This window comes from Triticum aestivum, chromosome 1A (genome assembly GCF_018294505.1).
Source record: "Triticum aestivum cultivar Chinese Spring chromosome 1A, IWGSC CS RefSeq v2.1, whole genome shotgun sequence".
NCBI classification, from domain to species: Eukaryota; Viridiplantae; Streptophyta; class Magnoliopsida; order Poales; family Poaceae; genus Triticum; species Triticum aestivum.
This window is the reverse complement of record NC_057794.1, coordinates 524,250,776-524,275,386: the sequence shown is the minus strand read 5'-3', so window position 1 is coordinate 524,275,386 and position 24,611 is coordinate 524,250,776. Positions and strand designations below refer to the sequence as shown.

Below are 24,611 nucleotides of genomic sequence, written 5' to 3'. Positions count from 1 at the left end.
AACAAATCTGAAACTTTCCATATCACTATCACAAATTCTCTTAATTTCCCATGATTTTATGATTTTTGTCTAAATCTGCCATGTCACTTCTTCCCGTTTCTTTCTAGATTGTTACCATGTGTATTACTCACACGACAACTAAGTTCTTGTTTTTGCTGGACATGGCTATTTTTGGAATTGTTGCTAAGAGTCACATGGCAATTTTTCGTACATATTTGTTAATGCTCACATGGCAACTCTAGGAGTTTTGCTCTCACACACAAGGCAAATATTGAAAATTGTTTTCTATGGCCACATGACAATTTTAAATCATTTCCTTTTCCAAAACATGCATAATTTTAGAAAAAAATTCAAAATTTAGTTTCTCATGCATGGCAAGTCATGTTTTGTTCTTAGAGCTTCATGACAAGTACTCCCTCTGTAAAAAAAATATAAGAGTGTTTAGACCACTAGAGTAGTGATCTAAATGCTCTTATATTTCTTTACGGATGGAGTAGTATGTATGCAGCATGGCAATTCTACAGAAATGACAATTGTTTTCTTAAAATGGATCATGACAAATTTGTTAGATTAACCATGACAAATATACTAGACTTTCCATGGCAAATTTATATTAGTAGACTTACCATGACAAATATATTAGAATTACCATGATAAATTTAGTAGCCTTACACTCGCAAATATATTGTAGGTAGCATGGCAATTTATTATTTAGACCATAGAGTTTTTAAATTTAGATCATGGCCATTTTTATTGTCTTACAACCTTTTTTTTTTGTTTCCTAATGAATTTGATATGTGATGTCTAAAAATAAATTTTCAAAATTCGCCATGCTCTAGAGAAACAACTCCCCCATAATTGTAATGTGACTATTATTATATTTGTAATCTATATCATGGCAATTTTTCATGTTAGTTTTGATTTTTGATTTAATTTATACGTGCATTTGTTTTGCTATGTAGCATGGAAAATTGATTCTTTTTTTGAAAAAGCTTTTTTGTTGTGGTCTACAACATGGCTTGTTTGTTAAATTTTTTTTGTTTTTTTCATGGCCAATTTGCAACATAAAGCTTGACATTTTTTTGGCTGAATCAGACAGTGTAATATGGATCTAGCCCATGTCCATCTTTTACACTATTATGTGGGGATAGAAATGCATGCATGAGGTCCCGTGTATCCCGTAGAGGGCGAAACAATAAGGCCAACTCCACCGCAGGACCCTAAACGGAAGTCCAGTTTGGTCGGATTTCATCTGTTTGGGGGCGGCAATGAATTGGCCCATGTCCACTTTTGTTTGTTGGGTTGTGGGTGCGCCCAACGCGCGGCCGCGCCCCAAATCATGTCTGGGGTGGACGTGATTAAAAAAATATAAAAACTAAAATAAAATGCCGAAAAAGTAAATAAAGCAAATAAAAAACATTAAACATTAAAATTAAGCATCACGGCCACAAAACGGTCCAGTTCCACGGTTCACATTCTCATAATTAACAATAGAAAAACGCCGCCCGCACGCTCCTGCCGTGCCCTTCGATGTCGTGGCCGCCGGTGTCGTCGTCATCGCTGACGAGGTCGACGTACTCCAGCGGCGTCCACAGATGGGCCGGCGGTCCGTGGTAGACGGGGCCGGGCTGGAAGGCGGGAGGTGCCTGCACCACCTCCTCTCGTGGCAACGCTTCCCGCTTCGGTGACCGCGGCGGCGTGGGGCACCAGTTCACGAACCGCACGGTGTCGGCCATCTCCGGAGCCGAGCACGACCAGCTCCAGTGCTGGCCAACCAGGGCCGGGTGGAACAAGACCACCGGCTCCTCCTCCACCACCTCCTCCCTCCTCGCCATCTCCAGCTCGGGGATGGCGACGTCGCCGACCGCAGAGAGGGCCATCGTCACCTCGAGGCCCGCCCATTGGCGCTCATCGTGCGTGTTCATGGAGTCCTCCATGACATGTTGCATGAGTCGGGCCTCCTCCTCCGCTGTCATGCGAGGAGGTGGAGGTGGCGACGGAGATGGAGAAGGCGACGGCGTGCGTGAGGCCGCGCACCCGCGTACGCCCGCGCACCTCCCGACGTGGCCGTCACGGCCCCGATACCGTGGCGGCGAAGTAAGAGGCGCGCCGCACGTCGTGCTCATCCTGTAGCCAGGCATCCCCGAGCACGGAGTCGGGGGCGTACCTATCGTCGTAGTAGAGGTCGTCGGGGAGGAGGCAGCGGCGGCGCTTGATCTCATCGCGACGCGCACGGCCGCTCATCAGGTCCGGCGGGATCGGGACCCGGTCGGCCGAGAGGTGCTAGTTGTTGGGGAGGTGGACGTCGCTCCATGGGACCGGCGTCCTCGTCTCCCAATAGCGCCGGCATACATCAGCGTTGATGTACTGCCGGTTGTGCTCGCTGGCGGCCCTAGGGCCGGTGGTGAATGGGGCAGGCCCGGCGGCCCGGCGCAGTGGCATGGCGGCCTCCTCTTTCACGGAGCCGCAGCGGCGTCCCGAGGAGGAGCCGGCCTCGCGGTCGTGCTTCCCCTTGCGGCCGTGGATTCAGAACCCCATGGTTGTGTGGCGGCCGGCTGGCAAGCTTGAGGACGGGGAGAGGCTAGGGTTTGGGGGTGCCGGGTTTCGAGGAGGCAGCGGGCTGGAGTGGGAAGTGTAGACGACGACCGGTCCACGGTCTCCCCATTTAAGAAGGACGGCGACCGTGCGCCTGGGCGGATGACAGGTGAGGCCGGCCGCGCGTGTGCATTGATGTTGGCAGGTGGGAGGTAGGTGGCCGTCTGCCACGCGGCCCTGACGCGGACGAGCATCGCGTCCGTTTGCTGTCCACCGCGATCCAAATTCGATGCATGTTTGCGCTTGAAATGGGTCGGCCCAGACACAAAACGGACCAGATAGGTTCAGGCCGTCATGCGCTTGTTCGTCTGGTTTATCTTTTTACCTCAAACGAACGGGACCGGACGGGATGGGGGCGCGCGGTGGAATTGGCCTAAGAAGACATTCGCAATGGTTCGCTTCAGGGTGACTTCCTGACAGTGTCAGCCAGATATTTGGGTCCTACCCGGACCCGGGAGCAGCACATCCTCGACCAGGGCTTGCTGGATGCCCAGCTCGAGCTTTGGCACCACACCTTTAGCTACGTCAAGTCCATGGCGCTCAAGTCTGCCCTGGACCTCGGCATTGCCGACGCCATCCACCGCCAAGGCGGCGCCGCCACGCTCTCCCAGATTGCCACCACGGCCACGCTCCACCCGACCAAGATCTCCTGCCTGCGCCGCCTCATGCGTGTGCTCATCGTCTCCGGCATCTTCAGCGTCGAACACCCCAGGGACGACGGCGTTGAGGGCGAGGCCGTCTACGCGCTGACGCCGGCGTCCCGTCTCCTCGTCTGCTCGGCCTCGGTGAACATGGTCCACATCACGAAGATGCTCCTCCACACCAACCTCGTCTCCCCGTTCTCCGACCTCGGGACTTGGTTCCAGCACGAGCTGCCGGAGCCGGACCTCTTCAAGCTGAAGCACGGCAAGACCTTCTGGGAGCTGGCCAACTCGGACCCGGCGTACAACGCAATCGTCAACGACGGCATGGTCTCCGACAGCAGCTTCCTCATGGACATCGCCATCAGGGAGTGCGGGGCCGTCTTCCAGGGGATAGGCTCCCTGGTCGACGTCGCCGGGGGGCACGGTGGAGCGGCACAAGCCATCTCGAATGCGTTCCCGGACGTGAAGTGCAGTGTGATGGACCTCGCCCACGTCGTCGCCAAGGCTCCGAGCGGTAGCGACGTGGAGTACATCGCCGGCGACATGTTCGAGAGCATTCCACCGGCCGATGCTGTCTTCCTCAAGGTGCGCCAACTAGTGTTCACAATATTGGTACTCCGTAGGGGAGCGACTAGAGCTGATGCATGCAACGACTACTCCCCTTCATGCTGTTTTTTTTCATGATAATACGTGTCTTATTATAAAATAAAGATTCAGTTACAAGCCACGTAAATATTGACATTACAGAACTGAAAAGATAGGATAATTTTATGCAAAAAATCAGCGCCTGTCCCTCTCCACTAAGGAATAGGAGACAAGTCACCTCTTCACCCGAGCTCAACGCGGCTCTATCGCTGATCAGCAGCTTTACAGACCTCGTCAATTCCTAATAGGCAACCCGTACATTAACTTAACAGAAATACTAATGCGCACACATGTGAGCGTTTGCATCTCGCCCACACGCATGGATCCGCGTCTGTTTGTGGGTGCACGAATCTTGGCATGATTGTGGCATTCACACGGTCACCCATCCGTTTCATCACACGGAAGGGCCGATATGTGGGCGTTTAGCAGTTCGCCCACACGTCAGTTTTCATTCACGCACAAGGGCTGGTGTGTGGGCATTTGCCATCTCGCCCACACGCTCGTCTCCTCTCCCACACCCAAGCTGCCAGTTGCCATGCTTTTTGCAATGTACTCCCTCTGTAAACTAATATAAGAGTGATTAGATAACTAAAATAGTGATCTAAACGCTCTTATATTAGTTTACGGAGGGAGTACATGGTAATTGCCCTAGTGTAGCAGATGGCAACTCTTTTTTTTACCCGAACATGTCAGTTGCCATGTGTTTTGCAGGGTACACGGCAACTGCCCTAGTGTGCTTGTAAGCAGATGACAACTCTCTCTTTTACCCGAACATGTTGTTTTGCCATGTCTCTTTGTAGTGCTACACGACAACTGCCTAGTGTTAGTAGGTGGCAACTCCTAAAATTTTCAAATCATGACAACTGTAGTAAACCAGACCATACATGGCAACTGCTTAGTGTTAGTAGGTGGCAACCTCTAAAGTTTTCAAATCATGGCAACTATAGTAAACCAGACCATACATGGCAACAGATGCAGTTGTCCAAAATGGCATCTGGCACTTGACTTGAGATGGCAACTGCAGTTGAGCAACCATGGCAACTGTAGTTGTCCGACATGGCAACTGTAGTTCAACGACATGGCAACTATAGTTAAACGGACATTGAAGAAGGTCCGGACCATGGCAACTGCGGGGACGCGGAGTGACTGTCACGCGGGGCGTGCGGGACCGTGAGGTAGGTGGCTGAGAGAAGTCGTGTGGGCGTTATGCATTTTGTCCACACGTAGGCGTGTGAGAGGGACCGCAAAGAAAAAAAGAAACATGGGGGCGCTAGTTGTTTTGTCCACACATAAACGTGTGGGCTAGTCCTCACACCAGACAAAACGTGTAGGAAGATCCCTTAACCCTCAGACGTGTGATAGTTATCGTCGTCCTAACTTAATTACCGTCTACGGACGCATGCATACACACGAAAAGCAGCCTTTTTTTGCAGCGGACACGGAAAGCAGCTCTATATAACTGCAAATGAGGCCAAATGCAACACGTCGCCATATAGCTCATATAACTCAATATCAGCCAACTACTCACCATGTTTCTTACAACTATTTTTTTACCACTGGTCCAAGTGTGCAATGACAAAAAAGCATAAGCATCTAATCGGAAAAAAGGCATACGCATCAGTATGGAGCTGGAATGCAGTGCATGTTTTGTTACTTGCAGAATACGACGTGTAGTACATGTTTGCTACTACTTCTCATGTCATGCATGCAAGGATCCCAGCTAATTTTTCATAGATAATACATTTTTTTATAAGTTATAGAGATATTACGTCGTCTATTTTTTTTTTCAAAAATAATATAGCTTCGGCCGCACCGAAGCCGACTGCCTCCTGTTAGCCACGGAGAAGCCAATAGGGCCCAGTCGGCCTGAGCGTAGTCGACAGAAGCCCAATCAGCCACGGCTTAGCCGATAAGTGGCTGGGCCACCCTGCACACTGCCAGTCGGCGTAGGCCGCATGCTGACACGCCGGCCAGTCTTAAAAAAGATGCACCTATCAACTTTGCCAAAGCTTTTTTTTTTTTGAGGGGACAACTTTGCCAAAGCTGATATGATCTAATTGGCTTCGCCGAAGCCAATGTGCTAAATAGCCATACTAAATCTGACTGGACGTACCGCCCGCCAGCGATTGGCCAGTCGGCTTTGCCGAAGCTGATTGGATACGAATCGGCTTCGCCGAAGCCGATAGGATTCCAGTTGGCCCTACCAAAACCGACAGCAGCCCGTCGGCTTCCCTAAGGAAGAAGCTATATTATTTTTGAAAAATTCGAAACGGCGTAATATTTCTCGAATTTATTAAAAAATTGTGTTATTTTTTTAAAAAAATAGCAGGATCCCACGTGCATTGCCATTAGTCCACCTTTTTTCCACTGAAAAAAACCCACGGCTAAGGCTTTAGTGATGGATATATAGGAGTACCCCAAATACATGCATGCAATACCCAGTAAAAAAATAAAAATAATAACCCTTCAAGACGAAAGAAAAATAAATTAAAACAAAAGGGGCCAAATTTGGACACGATTTACATAAATTGTGATTTTTTTATAATATGAAAAAGCAAGCATATAATAGAGCAATTTTCACAAAAAGGGGAAGTATCCTAAAAATGTATGAATTAGTGGCATTGACAATATCATTAAAGAAGAAGAAAATAAAATAAGACTAAAAATCTAAATAATTAAGTTTTCTAAAATAGAATAAGTTAGTGGCTTTGCTATTACTCTTTAAGAAGAAATGAAATAAAACCTAAGACAAAATCAAAACAATTAGGTTCTTTAAGGAAGAATGAATTAGTGGCATTTGTATTACCCTTTAAGAAAAAATAAAATAAAAAATATATAAAACAAACAATGATGATTTGCACACAATATACACGTAATTGCTTTTTTTAATATGCAATGATAAACATACGATAGTGGGATTTCCTAAAAAATAAGAAAGTTTTCTAAGAAGGAATGAATTAGTAGCATTGGTATTACCCTTTAATAAGAAATAACATGAAATAAAACTAAACAAAAGCAAAGTAATGAGTTTTCTAGGAAAGAATGAATTAGCGGTTTTGGTACTACCTCTTAAGAAGAATAAACATGAAATAAAAACTCAAAATAATTCAAAATAATGATCTTGGAAATAATGAATTAGTGGTTCTGGTATTACCCTTTAAGAAGAAAGAAAATGAAATAAAAACTACTCCCTTCAATCCATATTAATTGTCGCCAATTTAGTACAAAATCAAATAATGAGGTTTTTTAAGGAAGAATGAATTAGTGACATTTGTATTACCATTTAATAAGAAAAAAAATCTAAAAAATAGTGACAAAATTTGCATAGAATATACACAAAGGTTGCAATGTTTCCAAATATGCAAGAATAATCATATAATAGTGGAATTTTTTTCAAAAATAAGAAAATAAAGGAATGAATTAGTAGCATTGATATTACCATTAAAGAATAAATAAATGAAACATAAACTAAAAATAATAATAATAATTTTTTATAAGAAAGAATGAATTAGTGACTTCCGTATTACCCTTTAAAAAATAAAACAAAATTAGACCAATACATTTTTCTAAAAAAATGAATTAGTGGCATTGGTGTTACCCTTTAAATAGAAAGAAAATGAAAAAAAATCTAAAACAAAAAAGGAAATTTTGCACAAATATACACAAATTTTGTGTTTTTTTAAATATGTAAGAATAAGTATATAATAGTGGAATTTTTGCAAAAAGAAGTTTACTAAGAAGGAAGGAATTAACGGCATTGGTATTACCCTTAAAGAAAAAAAGATAATAAGATAATAACTAGAAATAAAATCAAAACAATGAAGATTTATAAGAACCAATGAATTAGCGGCATTGATATTACTTTTTAAGAACAAAAAATGGAGAAAAAAACTTGGACGCAACTTTACACTGAAATTGCATTTTTTGTAGTATGCAAAGAATAATCAAATAATGTGCATTTTCACATATATTTTGTGTGTATACATTTGCACTCACCCAAACATCCCAAGATAACCACAAAAACAAATAATAATAATAAAGAAAAAGAAAAGGAGAAAGAAAAAATTAAAAAAATAAAAACAGAAAAGAACAAAGAGAGAGAGGGGGGGGCTAGGTCGCAAAGGTAATGAGCTTGAGCCCGTTATTGAATTGACTAACCTAAATATGTGGTCAGTCAACTTGCCCAAACCAACGGCAGGATAAAAAGAAGCAAAAATCAAAGGCCAAAAATACGACTTACACAAAATCAATTTTCAAGGGACTTACATATAGCTAAAGTGCTCCATTAGAGTCTACGATCACAATGTCCATTTTGGGGAAGATATAACTATAAAGCTAGCATGTTGTCAACTAATGCTCATCACCACCTTCAACTATTTCAGTGGGTCATGCATGATTGGGGTGACGAGGACTGCATCAAGATACTAAAAAATTGCAAGAAAGCCATCGCGCCAAAAGATGCAGGAGGGAAGGTGATAATTGTCGACATGGTGATTGGTGCAGGACCGCAGGACCCGAAGCACAAAGAGACACAAGTCATGTTTGACCTTTTCATCATGTTCATCAATGGCGTCGAGCGAGATGAGCAGGAGTGGAAGAAGATAATCTTCGAGGCTGGATTCAACGACTACAAAATCACACCCATTCTAGGTGTGAGATCGATCATTGAGGTTTACCCATGAACATTTGACCCTAGATTGGTGAAGTACGTTTTGTTGGAGTCCTAGACTCCTAGTGTGTGTGGTTCGTATTTATTTGGGTGTTGTGTTCCCAAGAGGAGTGTGGGCTTCTAAGCTAAAGACTACATTACAATACACCATTGTGGTAAGTCAAAACCGTTGGCCTGCTCACAAAAGACATGAATCCGGTATGAATTTCATACTCCACGAATACCTTGTCCCTCATGCACGCACTCCACACGGACGGGTTCGACGAACACACCAACACCAATGAAGTTCATGAAGTGAGCGTGCCACATCGACACATGAGAGGGCGCCCACTGCCCAACACATTCAGATGCGCTTGTTGGTAGCTCATCTGTGTGATCCCGCTCTCCCAGTTTACCTGCCGATGCATAGGAAGAAAACTAAACACAATGAGACCCCAAGAGCTGGCATATAGCAACATGGCATGACAAATGAAGGCCATTATGAATGCATACCATCAAGATTTGTGTTGGAAGTGTGCCCTAGAGGCAATAATATTGTATTATCATATTTCCGTGTTCATAATTTAGAGTTTATATTCTATGCTACAACTGTTGTGATCCTGGAATATGTGATTCAGTGGAAAACTCATATGCACATGTAGAACGATAAACGGTAAAATAAGATTCATTGTCCCGCCTCTAAGATAGCTCAAGTATTATTGGTGATCGCGTTTTCTGGATCTTGAGATATTGTGAAGTGTAACGATATTCTCAAAACAACATTGAGAGTATGACGTTAGAAGAACGGTCATATTGAATTGACCCAAACTTGTTTGTTATACTTTGAGATAATATCATCATAAGTCAATTGTTATAACATGGAGTGTTAACTTGTGATTTTAGTTCCTTAGACCATCAGAGTGAAGGAAATATGTCCTAGAGGCAATAATAAAGTTATTATTTATTTTCTTATTTCATGATAAATGTTCATTATTCATGCTAGAATTGTATTAATCGGAAACATAATACATGTGTGAATACATAGACAAACATAGCATCACTAGTATGCCTCTACTTGACTAGCTCGTTGATCAAAGATTGTTAAGTTTCCTAGTCATTGACATGGGTTGTCATTTGATTAACGGGATCACATCTTTAGGAGAATGATGTGATTGACTTGACCCATTCCGTTAGCTTAGCACCCGATCGTTTAGTATGTTGCTATTGCTTTCTTCATGACTTATACATATTCCTATGACTATGAGATTATGCAACTCCCGTTTACCGGAGGAACACTTTATGTGCTATCAAACGTCACAACGTAACTGGGTGATTATAAAGGTGCTCTACAGGTGTCTCCGAAGGTACTTGTTGAGTTGGCGTATTTCGAGATTAGGATTTGTCACTCCGATCGTCGGAGAGGTATCTCTGGGCCCACTCGGTAATACACATCACTATAAGCCTTGCAAGCATTGTAACTAATGAGTTAGTTGCGGGATGATGTATTATGGAACGAGTAAATAGACTTGCCGGGAACAAGTTTGAACTAGGTATTGAGATACCGACGATCGAATCTCAGGCAAATAACATACCGATGACAAAGGGAACGACGTATGTTGTTATGCGGTTTGACCGATAAAGATCTGCGTAGAATATGTAGGAGCCAATATGAGCATCCAGGTTCCGCTATTGGTTATTGACCGGAGACGTGTCTCGGTCATGTCTACATAGTTCTTGAACCCATAGGGTCCGCACGCTTAATGTTCGGTGATGATTTGTATTGTGAGTTTATGTGTTTTGATGTACCGAAGGTATTTCAGAGTCCCGGATGAGATCGGGGACATGACGAGGAGTCTCGAAATGGTCGAGACGTAAAGATCGATATATTGGACGACTATATTCAGACATCAGAAAGGTTTCGAGTGATTCGGGTATTTTTCGGAGTAACAGAGAGTTACGGGAATTCGCCGGGAAGTATATGGGCCTTATTGGGCTTTAGGGGAAAGAGAGAGGAGAGGCTGCGTGCGCCCCCAATGCTTAGTCTGAATTGGACTAGGGGGAGGGGCGGCGCCCCTCCTTCCTTCTCTTCTCTTTCCCTTTCCTTCTCTCCTACTCCTACTACTTGGAAGGGCTCCTAGTTCTACTAGGAAAGGGGGAATCCTACTCCCGGTGGGAGTAGGACTCCCCTAGGGCGCGCCATAGAGAGGGCCGGCCCTCCCCCTCCTCCACTCCTTTATATACGGGAAGGGGGCACCCCTTGGAGACACAACAATTGATCATTGATCCCTTAGCCGTGTGCGGTGCCCCCCTCCACCATAATCCACCTCGGTTATATCGTAGCGGTGCTTAGGCGAAGCCCTGCGTCGATAGCATCATCATCACCATCATCACGCCGTCGTGCTGACGAAACTCTCCTGTGAAGCTTTGCTGGATCGGAGCTCGCGGGACGTCATCGAGTTGAATGTGTGCATAACTCGGAGGTGCTGTGCGTTCGGTACTTGGATCGGTCGGATCGTGAAGACGTACGACTACATCAACCGTGTTGTGCTAACGCTTCCGCATTTGGTCTACGAGGGTACATGGACACACTCTCCCCTCTCGTTGCTATGCATTACCATGATCCCGTGTGTGCGCAGGGAATTTTTTTGAAATTACTAGGTTCCCCAACACAGAGTATCGTAGTCACTTCTTACTGTACGATGAACTTTGGGGTTTCCCAAAGGTCATCAGTAACTTGGTGATCATAATGACAACTTACAGATTCATCGGAAAGTTTGACAAGGGGCACGATAGCTTGAGAGTGGAATTTGCTCCTCCGAAGATGGAGAGATATTCTTAGGGCCCTCTCAGTGTGAAGGCATCCATCATCGTATGGCTAGACATAGGTGACTTCGTCACGGGGATGCCAAAACATGATAACGAGAAAGAAGAACAAAACTGATAACGAGGAGACTAGTATAGTGAGCATGTGTATGACTCAAGAGGATACCAATATATCTCACCTCAGGTTTTGTAAAGTACCGTGAAGCAAAGAGAACATCACATGATAACCAAAGGTTCACTCAAATGTCATTCGTGTAATCATAGGGATCGATATGGACGTCCACGGTTCCGCTATCGGTCATTGAACGAAGGGGTTCCGTTCATGTCTATGATTTATCGAACCTACGGGATCACAAGATTAAGGTAATCACAATCTGGTGGGAGTTAGTAGGACGAGAGTATCGAGGATTTATTTATGAAATAGTTTTGTTAATATTCGAAATAGTTCCGAGAGGAATCGGAAGCGTTTCGGGGTCACCGGAAGGGTTTCAGAGTTTATCGGGTAATGCCGGGTATTTACAATAAATAATATATATGTGAAAAATGTTTTATCTTGATGTTAAATTAATAATAAAAGGCTTTAGTAATTGTTAGAAGACTTTTATAATTAATTAAATATCAATGGGCTTTAAAAGGCCTAGGGGTGGAAGGCAACTTGGGCCACAAAGGCCCAAGTGTAGTTGCCCCCCCCCCTCTTACCTTGTTGGGGGGCTCCCCCCTTGGCCGGCGCCCCAAGGAGGAGCTCTCCCTCCTTTGTGGCTGCCCCTCTGTTCCCATCTAACCTATATATAGTGGAGGTATTGGCCATTTTCAATACACAAGTTTTAGGTGCCTCCTCTAGCCCAATACTACTAGTTCTAATTGAGATAATCAGAGCTAGTTCTAGTTCCTCTAATCCTCAATTAAAAGCCCCGAGTGGATCTAATCTTATCCTCTAATTCTCAAGCGGCGATTAGCTCTGGATGGCGAAGCACTGCCTGAACATGAAGACCATACGCTTGCAAACTGTAGAGAGGCCGTGCTTTCGGTCTTCGATTCGAGGGATCATTCGAGGGCAGTTCGCGGGATTGTTCATTGACGGTTCAAGGGACTCCAAGTATGATCTACACCGACTCGTATGCTTCCACTACAACTTGGAGTTGGTAACGATCATGATCCAATCCTCTTATGCACCTTCATATTGTTCTTGGGTGTTCGAAAGGCAATTTTTTGTTTTCTACTATGTTTCCCAACATTTTGGACATAAAAAGATACGAGATATAGCTGACTGAAATGGAAACTTTATTCAATTCAGATTATAGAGCTATAGTTTCAAATGTTTAATCGCATTAATAACATGATGTTTACGACTTTCTTTTTCATATACTATCGTAGTTCAACCCTCACCATTGTCGTGTGTAACTATATGGAGTATCAAGGCTGCCATACAAACAAACAAAAATACCAGAGTATTCATTCCACTTTCATAACATATTCTTCTATGCAACTTCATAATAGCACGTGAATTGAGCATAGGTCAGATGGTTAGGTTCTTTGTGGTGGAACCAACCATGTCGGACATTGACTGCCATGTTGCGCCCACACCGACCACCTGTGCGCTCACCATGAACACCCACCATCACGCCGAACCAAAGCAATAGAGAGCCCTATCCAGAGCCAGCGACCATCGGAGGGGAGCTCCAGCCCGGATCCGACCATGTAGGAGGGCACGTGCCACCCGAGGCGCTAACAGGCAGATCTGGCATGGCTAGATCAAGCCGCCAAGCCAGCCCCGGGCGTGCCCCGCACGACACACCACACCGCCAGCGAGCCGCCACCAGCCAAAGACTGCATGCCCGCGCTAGACGCCACCAGCAAAGGGGAGATGAGGTCCTGCCATCATCGACGCCGACCGAGCAAACCCGATAGCGGCAAGGGGAGGAGGGGTGGAGCCCCGGCAATGCTAGGGTTGCCCTCCCGATCGCCCGCTGGAGCGATGCGGGAGGGGAGGGGTCTGTAATGATGTAGTATCCTTCGAGACATTAACTCATGATGCTCCTAACAAGTGTTGTTTTGTTTGTGGTTTTGTTGCAGCTTTGTTAGAAGCAGTAATAGTGTCTACTTGAGAGTTGTCATGTATGTTATAAGGATATATAATGAATGTCACAGTTAGTTTCATGTTATTTGTATACAAATTGGTATCCTAAGTGCACGCATGAAGAAACATGTGTAAACCACAAATACTTCATCACTTATCTAACTTGACTATGTAGTTGTAGCAGTAGCAGTACAAATGATGAAGTATGAGGTGGCCTGCGAGGCTTCCTGGAAGTTTTGTGCAGAGCACATCATTTCATTGAGAATATGCATGTTGCCGAATCTAGCCTGCTTGCTTAATTAGTGTGTTGATTTGAGAGGGCATCATTATCTTTGTTGTAAACCAAATTAGGTGATTCATGTGCAAATGAATGCATGCCGAGTGTGGGCAAACAAGGCACTTTGGAGTTTTTTTCTCTCCAAAAAAACATTAATAATCATGAGCATTTCTATGGGTTGCACTATTTTTGAATCGCTCCTACAATGTGCTTGGGCAAAAATACAAAGATAAAAACTCCCATGTTCGGTATCATCATGGCCATCACACTTATTTATGTTCACTTATATATCAAAATTTGTAGTGTTCACATGGATGAGAATTTTAGCACAATTATATTCCTTATGGCTTTGGCTACATTGCAGATGAATGGAATATAATGTGCCATGGTAGCTCATATTTGAATTAGTTATCAAGCAAATCATTTATTTTGATTATTAAAAAAATTAACTAACATGAATGCAGATCTTAAAGGTATATGTTTGGCACATTTGATGTTCATTCCCTGTTGCAACCCTAAAGACTCCATTTTCTTCCAAAACTCTTCCCACTGTCTTTCTTATGCTTTTTGTCATCACGGTAATATATATTTCTTCGTAATGCATGGACATCAACTATGATATCAAGTAATTCTTCAGTGATTCATCAATGAAATTGCTAAATGTTGCCCATAGCAACACATAAGTGTTGTCCTAGTATTCATGGAAGCTGGGTTCAATAACTACAAAATTTTGGCCCATGGGTGTTAGATCTGTTACTGGCCTCTACGCTTGAATACTCTAAAAAAATATCGTATGTAGTTAGGGGTTTATTAATATTTTGCGCATGACACAACGATTAATACTTAGATGATGTGTCCATGTCTCAGTTCTTACTCTCTTGTTATTGAGCATATATATGATCTACAATTCCCTACCAACAAATAATCCTTTCATGTCTGTTTTGTTGGGGAACGTAGTAATTTCAAAAAAAAATCCTACGCACACGCAAGATCATGGTGATGCATAGCAACGAGAGAGGAGAGTGTTGTCTACGTACCCTCGTAGACCGAAAGCGGAAGCGTTAGCACAACGCGGTTGATGTAGTCATACGTCTTCACGGCCCGACCGATCAAGCACCGAAACTACGGCACCTCCGAGTTCTAGCACACGTTCAGCTCGATGACGATCCCCAGACTCCGATCCAGCAGAATGTCGGGGAAGAGTTCCGTCAGCACGACGGGTGGTGACGATCTTGATGTTCTACTGTCGCAGGGCTTCGCCTAAGCACCGCTACAATATTATTGAGGATTATGGTGGAGGGGGGCACCGCACACGGCTAAGAGATCAATGATCAATTGTTGTGTCTATGGGGTGCCCCTGCCCCCGTATATAAAGGAGCAAGGGGGAGGAGGTGCGGCCAGGCAAGGGGCGCGCCAGGAGGAGTCCTATTCCCACCGGGTCCTACTCCCACCGGGAGTAGGACTCCCCCTTTCCATGTTGGACTAGGACTTGGGGGGTAAGGAGAGAAAGAGGGGAAAGGAAAGGGGGGGCACCGCCCCCTCCTTGTCCAATTCAGACTTGGGGGGAGGGGCGCGTGGCTGCCCCTTGGCCTCCTCTCTACTTCCTCCACTAGGCCCATTAAGGCCCATTAGGTTACCGGGGGTTCCGGTAACCTCCCGGTACTTTGGTAAAATGCCGATTTCACCCGGAACACTTCCGATGTCCAAACATAGGCTTCCAATATATCAATCTTTATGTCTCGACCATTTCGAGACTCCTCATCATGTCCGTAATCACATCCGGGACTCCGAACAACCTTCGGTACATCAAAACATATAAACTCATAATGAAACTGTCGTTAAGCGAGCGGACCCTATGGGTTCGAGAACAATGTAGACATGACCGAGACATGTCTCCGGTCAATAACCAATAGCGGAACTTGGATGCTCATATTGGCTCCTACATATTCTACGAAGATCTTTATCGGTCAGACCGCATAACAACATACGTTGTTCCCTTTGTCATCGGTATGTTACTTGGCCAAGATTCGATAGCCGGTATCTCAATACCTAGTTCAATCTCGTTACCGGCAAGTCTCTTTACTCGTTCTGTAATACATCATCCCGCAACTAACTCATTAGCTGCAATGCTTGCAAGGCTTAAGTGATGTGCGTTACCGAGAGGGCCCAGAGATACCTCTCCGGCAATCGGAGTGACAAATCCTAATCTCAAAATATGCCAACCCAACAAGTACCTTCGGAGACACCTGTAGAGCACCTTTATAATCACCCAGTTATGTTGTGACGTTTGGTAGCACACAAAGTGTTCCTCTGGTAAATGGGAGTTGCATAATCTCATAGTCATAGGAACATGTATAAGTCATGAAGAAAGCAATAGCAACAAACTAAACGATCAAGTGCTATGCTAACGGAATGGGTCAAGTCAATCACATCATTCTCCTAATGATGTGATCCCGTTAATCAAATGACAACTCATGTCTATGGTTAGGAAACATAACCATCTTTAATCAACGAGCTAGTCAAGTAGAGGCATACTAGTGACACTCTGTTTGTCTATGTATTCACACATGTGTTATGTTTCTGGTTAATACAATTCTAGCATGAATAATAAACATTTATCATGATATAAGGAAATATATAATAACTTTATTATTGCCTCTAGGGCATATTTCCTTCAGTCTCCCACTTGAACTAGAGTCAATAATCTAGTTCACATCACGATGTGATTTAACATCAATAGTTCACATCACCATGTGATTAACACCCATAGTTCACATCGACATGTGACCAACACCCAAAGGGTTTACTAGAGTCAATAATCTAGTTCACAACGCTATGCGATTAACACCCAAAGAGTACTGAGGTGTGATCATGTTTTGCTTGTGAGAGAATTTTAGTCAACGGGTCTACCACATTCAGATCCGTAAGTATTTTGAAAATTTCTATGTCAACAATGCTCTGCACAGAGCTACTCTAGCTAATTGCTCCCACTTTCAATATGTATCCAGATTGAGATTTAGAGTCATCTAGATCAGTGTCAAAATTTGCATCGACGTAACCCTTTACGACGGACCTTTTGTCACTTCCATAATCGAGAAACATATCCCTATTCCACTAAGGATAATTTTGACCAATGTCCAGTGATATACTCCTAGATCACTATTGTACTCCCTTGCCAAACTCAGGGCTGGGTATACAATAGGTCTGGTACACAACATGGCATACTTTATAGAACCTATGGTTGAGGCATAGGGAATGACTTTCATTCTCTCTCTATCTTTTGCCGTGGTCGGGATTTGAGTCTTACTCAACTTCACACCTTGTAACACAGGCAAGAACTCCTTTTTGACTGTTCCATTTTGAACTACTTCAAAATCTTGTCAAGGTATGTACTCATTGAAAAACTTATCAAGCGTCTTGATCTATCTCTATAGATCTTGATGCTCAATATGTAAGCAGCTTCACTGATGTCTTTCTTTGAAAAACTCCTTTCAAACATTCCTTTATGCTTTGCAGAATAATTCTACATTATCTCCGATCAACAATATGTCATTCACATATACTTATCAGAAATGTTGTAGTGCTCCCACTCACTTTCTTGTAAATACAGGCTTCACCACAAGTCTGTATAAAACTATATGCTTTGATCAACTTGTCAAAGCGTATATTCCAACTCTGAGATGCTTGCACCAGTCCATAGATGGATTGCTGGAGCTTGCATATTTTGTTAGAGGATTAACAAAACCTTCTGGTTGCATCATATACAACTCTTCTTTAATAAATCCATTAAGGAATGCAGTTTTGTTTATCCATTTGCCAGATTTCATAAAATGCGGCAATTGCTAACATGATTCGGACAGACTTAAGCATAGATACGAGTGAGAAACTCTCATCGTAGTCAACACCTTGAACTTGTCGAAAATCTTTTCATGACAATTCTAGCTTTGTAGATAGTAACACTACTATCAGCGTCCGTCTTCCTCTTGAAGATCCATTTAATCTCAATGGCTCGCCGATCAATGGGCAAGTCAATCAAAGTCCATACTTTGTTCTCATACATGGATCTCATCTCAGATTTCATGGCCTCAAGCCATTTCGCGGAATCTGGGCTCATCATCGCTTCCTCATAGTTCGTAGGCTTGTCATGGTCAAGTAACATGACCTCCAGAACAATATTACCGTACCACTCTGGTGCGGATCTCACTCTGGTTTACCTACGAGGTTCGGTAGCAACTTGATCTGAAGTTACATGATCATCATCATTAGCTTCCTCACTAATTGGTGTAGTAGTCACAGGAACATATTTCTGTGATGAACTACTTTCCAATAAGGGAGCAGGTATAGTTACCTCATCAACTTCTACTTTCCTCCCACTCACTTCTTTCGAGAGAAACTCCTTCTCTAGAAAGGATCCATTCTTAGCAATGAATATCTTACCTTCAGATCTGTGATAGAAGGTGTACCCAACATTTTATTTTTGGGTATCCTATGAAGATGCACTACTCCGATTTGGGTTTGAGCTTATCAGGTTGAAACTTTTTCACATAAGCACTGCAACCTCAAACTTTAAGAAACGACAGCTTAGGTTTCTTGCCAAACCATAGATCATACGGTGTCGTCTCAACGGATTTAGATGGTGCCCTATTTAACATGAATGCAGCTGTCTCTAATGCATAACCCCAAAACGATAGTGGTAGATCGGTAAGAGACATCATAGATCGCACCATATCTAATAAATTACGGTTATGACGGTCGGACACACCATTACACTGTGGTGTTCCAGGTGGCATGAGTAGTGAAACTATTTCACATTGTTTTAACTGAAGGCCAAACTCTTAACTCAAATATTTTACCTCTGCGATCATATCATAGAAACTTTTATTTTCTTGTTACGATGATTCTCCACTTCACTCTGAAATTCTTTGAACTTTTCAAATGTTTTCATACTTGTGTTTCATTAAGTAGATATACCCATATCTGCTCAAATCATCTGTGAAGGTCAAAAAATAACGATGCTTGCCGTGAGCCTGAACACTCATCGGACCGTATACATCACTATGTATTATTTCCAATAAGTCAGTTGCTCGCTCCATTGTTCCGGAGAACGGAGTCTTAGTCATCTTGCCCATGAGGCATGGTTCACAAGCATCAAGTGATTCATAATCAAGTGATTTCAAAAGTCCATCAGCATGGAGTTTCTTCATACGCTTTACACCAATATAAACTAAACGGCAGTGCCACAAATAAGTTGCACTATCATTATTAACTTTGCATCTTTTGGTTTCAATATTATGAATATGTGTATCACTAGATCGAGATCCAATGAACCATTTTCATTGCGTGTAACCATATAAGGTTTTGTTCATGTAAACAGAACAACAATTTATTCTCTTACTTAAATGAATAACCATATTGCAATAAACATGATAAAATCATATTCATGCTCAACGCAAACACCAAATAACACTTATTTATGTTCAACACTAATCCCGAAAGTATAGGGAGTGTGCGATGATGATCATATCAATCTTGGAACCACTTCCAACACACATCGTCACTTCACCCTTAACTAGTCTCTGTTCATTCTGCAACTCCCGTTTCGATTTACTACTCTTAGCAACTGAACCAGTATCAAATACCGAGGGGTTGCTACGAACACTAGTAAAATACACATCAATAATCTGTATATCAAATATACATTTGTTCACTTTGCCATCCTACTTATCCGCCAAATACTTGGGGCAGTTCCGCTTCCAGTGACCAGTCCCTTTGTAGTAGAAGTACTTAGTCTCAGGCTTAGGACCAGACTTGGGCTTCTTCACTTGAGAAGCAACTTGCTTGCCATTCTTCTTGAAGTTCCCCTTCTTCCCTTTGCCCTTTTCTTGAAACTAGTGGTCTTGTCTACCATCAACACTTGATATTTTTCTTGATTTCTACCTTCATTGATTTCAGCATTACGAGGAGCTTGGGAATCATTTCCGTTATCCCTTGCATATCATAGTTCATCACGAAGTTCTACTAACTTGGTGATGGTGACTAGAGAATTCTGTCAATCACTATCTTATCTGGAAGATTAACTCCCACTTGATTTAAGCGATTGTAGTACCCAGACAATTTGAGCACATGCTCACTGCTTGAGCTATTCTCCTCCATCTTTTAGCTATAGAACTTGTTGGAGACTTCATATCTCTCAACTCGGGTATTTGCTTGAAATATTAACTTCAACTCCTGGAACATCTCATATGGTCCATGACGTTCAAAACGTCTTTGAAGTCCCAATTCTAAGCCATTAAAGCATGGTGCACTAAACTATCAAGTAGTCATCATATTTGAGATAGCCAAATGTTCATAACATCTGCATCTGCTCCTGCAATAGGTTTGTCACCTAGCGGTGCATCAAAGACATCATTCTTCTATGCAACAATGAGGATAAACCTCAGATCACGGATCCAATCCGCATCATTGCTACTAACATCTTTCAACTTAGTTTTCTCTAGGAACATATCAAAAATCAAACAGGGGAGCTAAACGCGAGCTATTGATCTACAACATAGATATGCTAATACTACCAGGACTAAGTTCATGATAAATTAAAGTTCAATTAATCATATTACTTAAGAACTCCCACTTAGATAGACATCCCTCTAATCCTCTAAGTGATCATGTGATCCAAATCAACTAAACCATGTCTGATCATCACGTGAGATGGAGTAGTTTCAATGGTGAACATCACTATGTTGATCATATCTACTATATGATTCACGCTCGACCTTTCGGTCTCCGTGTTCCGAGGCCATATCTGTTATATGCTAGGCTCATCAAGTTTAACCTGAGTATTCCGCGTGTGCAACTGTTTTGCACCCGTTGTATTTGAACATAGAGCCTATCACACCCGATCATCACGTGGTGTCTCAGCACGAAGAACTTTCGCAACGGTGCATACTCTGGGAGAACACTTATACTTTGATAATTTAGTGAGGGATCATCTTATAATGCTACCATCAATCAAAGCAAGATAAGATGCATAAAAGATAAACATCACATGCAATCAATATAAGTGATATGATATGGCCATCATCATCTTGTATTTGTGATCTTCATCTCCGAAGTACCGTCATGATCACCATCATCACCGGCGCGACACCTTGATCTCCATCGTAGCATCGTTGTCGTCTCGACAATCTTATGCTTCCACGACTATCGCTACCGCTTAGTGATAAAGTAAAGCATTACAGCGCGATTACATTGCATACAATAAAGCGACAACCATATGGCTCCTGCCAGTTGCCGATAACTCGGTTACAAAACATGATCATCTCATACAATAAAATTTAGCATCATGTCTTGACCATATCACATCACAACATGCCCTGCAAAAACAAGTTAGACATCCTCTACTTTGTTGTTGCAAGTTTTACGTGGCTGCTACGGGCTTAGCAAGAACCGTTCTTACCTACGCATCAAAACCACAACGATAGTTTGTCAAGTTGGTGATGTTTTAACCATCGCAAGGACCGGGCGTAGCCACACTTGGTTCAACTAAAGTTGAAGAAACTGACACCCGCCAGCCACCTGTGTGCAAAGCACGTCGGTAGAACCAGTCTCGCGTAAGCGTACGCGTAATGTCGGTCCGGGTCGCTTCATCCAATAATACCGCCGAACCAAAGTATGACATGCTGGTAAGCAGTATGACTTATATCGCCCACAACTCACTTGTGTTCGACTCGTGCATAACATCAACGCATAAAACCTAGGCTCGGAAGCCAATGTTGGGGAACGTAGTAATTTCAAAAAAATTCCTACGCACACGCGAGATCATGGTGATGCATAGCAACGAGAGAGGAGAGTGTTGTCTACGTACCCTCGTAGATCGAAAATGGAAGCGTTAGCACAACGCGGTTGATGTAGTCGTATGGCTTCACGGCCCGACCGATCAAGCACCTAAACTACGACACCTCCGAGTTCTAGCACACATTCAGCTCGATGACGATCCCCGGACTCCGATCCAGCAGAATGTCGGGGAAGAGTTCCGTCAGCATGACGGCGTGGTGACGATCTTGATGTTCTACCGTCGCAGGGCTTCGCCTAAGCACCGCTACAATATTATTGAGGATTATGGTGGAGGGGGGCACCGCACACGGCTAAGAGATCAATGATCAATTGTTGTGTCTATGGGGTGCCCCCTACCCCCGTATATAAAGGAGCAAGGGGGAGGAGGTGCGGCCAGGCAAGGGGCACGCCAGGAGGAGTCCTACTCCCACCGGGAGTAGGACTTCCCCCCTTTCCATGTTGGACTAGGACTTGGGGGGGAAGGAGAGAAAGAGGGGAAAGGAAAGAGGGGGGGTGCGCCCCCCCTCCTTGTCCAATTCGGACTTGGGGGTGGCGCGGCTGCCCCTTGGCCTCCTCTCTACTTCCTCCACTAGGCCCATTAAGGCCCATTAGGTTACCGGGGGTTCCGGTAACCTCCCGGTACTCCGGTAAAATGCCGATTTCACCCGGAATACTTCCGATGTCCAAACATAGGCTTCCAATATATCAATCTTTATCTCTCGGCCATTTCGAGACTCCTCGTCATGTCTGTGATCACATCCGGGACTCCGAACAACCTTCGGTACATCAAAACATATAAACTCATAATGAAACTGTCATCATAACGTTAAGCGTGCGGACCCTACGGGTTCGAGAACAATGTAGACATGACCGAGACATGTCTCCGATCAATAACCAATAGCGGAACCTGGATGCTCATATTGGCTCCTACATATTCTATGAAGATCTTTATCGGTCAGACCGCATAACAACATACGTTGTTCCCTTTGTCATCGGTATGTTACTTGCCCGAGATTCAATCGTCGGTATCTCAATACCTAGTTCAATCTCGTTACCGACAAGTCTCTTTACTCGTTCCGTAATACATCATCCCGCAACTAACTCATTAGCTGCAATGCTTGCAAGGCTTAAGTGATGTGCATTACCGAGAGGGCCCAGAGATACCTCTCCGGCAATCGGAGTGACAAATCCTAATCTCGAAATATGCCAACCCAACAAGTACCTTCGGAGACACCTGTAGAGCACCTTTATAATCACCCAGTTATGTTGTGATGTTTGGTAGCACACAAAGTGTTCCTCTGGTAAACAGGAGTTGCATAATCTCATAGTCATAGGAACATGTATAAGTCATGAAGAAAGCAATAGCAACAAACTAAACGATCAAGTGCTATGCTAACAGAATGGGTCAAGTCAATCACATCATTCTCCTAATGATTTGATCCCGTTAATCAAATGACAACTCATGTCTATGGTTAGGAAACATAACCATCTTTAATCAACGAGCTAGTCAAGTAGAGGCATACTAGTGACACTCTGTTTGTCTATGTATTCACACATGTATTATGTTTCTGGTTAATACAATTCTAGTATGAATAATAAACATTTATCATGATATAAGGAAATATATAATAACTTTATTATTGCCTCTAGGGCATATTTCCTTCATGTTTTACTAATGTTATATTTTCCTATCATTTTGGCATCATTTATATGCAAATATACAATTTCTTCAATCAGTACATAAATTACTATGAATTATCGGTGTGTGATAATGTAATGCATGTCTATTTGACGATAAAGGAAATAGCACAATTCCTTATTGGCATATAATCCTTTCATGTGTATTTTAGTAATGTCATGTTTTCTGTGCCGATTTTCACCTCATTTATGTGCAACTACACATGTTTTTTAACCCAAAACCAATGCTTGGATTCAAAACTACATCCAAGTGCAACTGTGAGATTCCTCATTTTCCTAGGTGGTAGAAGAGCCTTCATTCATGGCTGAACCAATAATGTTCATCTAGTTTTTGTTTCATGCTTATGTTATTCTTTTTTTCTTTGCCTTAACTATTATTTATTTATTCATTTTATATTGTAATTTGTTTGGAAGAGGAAAATAATAAAATAAATTTAATTATATTTGTTGATATACTTAACATTTTCAAACTATTATGTAAACATTTTTTCAATACATAAACTATATCTCATGAATGGTGGGACATATGAAAGGAGAATTTATCTGTCCATTGAAATAGTTTCTAGAAATTGCTTGGAACTTTTTTTTTACATATATGAATATCTTTTTGAAATAAATGAACTCTTTTAAATAGGCATTGGAATATGTTTAGAATAGAAGTTTATTTATACTAAACATTTTTTTGAGTGAAAAAATAGTAGAGAAGGCCCCGCATGTTATTACACTTTTCATTAAAAAAATTGACATGTACAATGGTTGTGGAATAGAGAATTACAAAGTGTCCAGCCACTTTTGCATGCCCTCTCCTTAAGATTAGTTTAGCTCCGACCATAGCGGTAGAGAAGAGGTCTTTGAAAGTTATAACTTATAAGGTAATATGGTTTTATTTCTCCCGCAAAAAAGAAAAAAGGGTGATTTATCACTAAATTGTTACACCGGCTCCAACAGCCAAGTGCATCTCCTTGAAGCAAGTGACTTTCCTTCTGTTCATTCCATCAATGAGCATATCCATGAAATCAGATCAAATAATAGGTAAACCACGGACTCCCTAAAATTTTCAGCGCAAGGAGCAGATGCAGCAGTCTCTACCTAGAAGTTTTGTCTTAAGTATGTCATTAAGCAAAAGATAGAAGAAAAAATTACACTGTTGATGAGAGCATGATTTTCATATCCATGCATAGAGGCCGGTGCAAGTTTCTTGTTAGACAATAGTTTTAGGCCCTGTTTGGAACAAAAGAAAAGCATAAGAAATTTGGATGGTAGGATTTCTATTGTAATTTTTTCCTTTGATGCCGTTTGGAACAAATGAATTGTTACGGCACGTTCTTTTGAAATTCCTATGGAATGAGCTATTTCACAGGATTTCAGAGGAAA

The 24,611-nt window shown here is 42.9% G+C and overlaps 1 protein-coding gene across 1 annotated transcript; it reads left to right on the top strand.

Annotated features, from left to right (window-relative positions):
• The first annotated feature begins 3,036 nt into the window (after window positions 1-3,036).
• On the top strand, window positions 3,037-8,655 carry LOC123174003 (O-methyltransferase ZRP4). The gene is made up of 2 exons (XM_044589984.1): window positions 3,037-3,824; window positions 8,267-8,655. Exons 1-2 carry the CDS (start codon window positions 3,129-3,131, stop codon window positions 8,564-8,566), a joined length of 996 nt encoding a protein of 331 aa, XP_044445919.1. The 5' UTR covers window positions 3,037-3,128; the 3' UTR covers window positions 8,567-8,655.
• Window positions 8,656-24,611: the final 15,956 nt, after the last annotated feature.

What these genes read in the sequence shown, in the direction of transcription:
- LOC123174003 (XM_044589984.1), top strand. Translation starts at nt 3,129, where the DNA reads ATGGCGCTCAAGTCTGCCCTGGACCTCGGCATTGCCGACGCCATCCAC. An exon ending in CCGATGCTGTCTTCCTCAAG is followed by an intron (nt 3,825 to 8,266) that starts GTGCGCCAACTA and finishes CAACTATTTCAG; the next exon opens with TGGGTCATGCATGATTGGGG.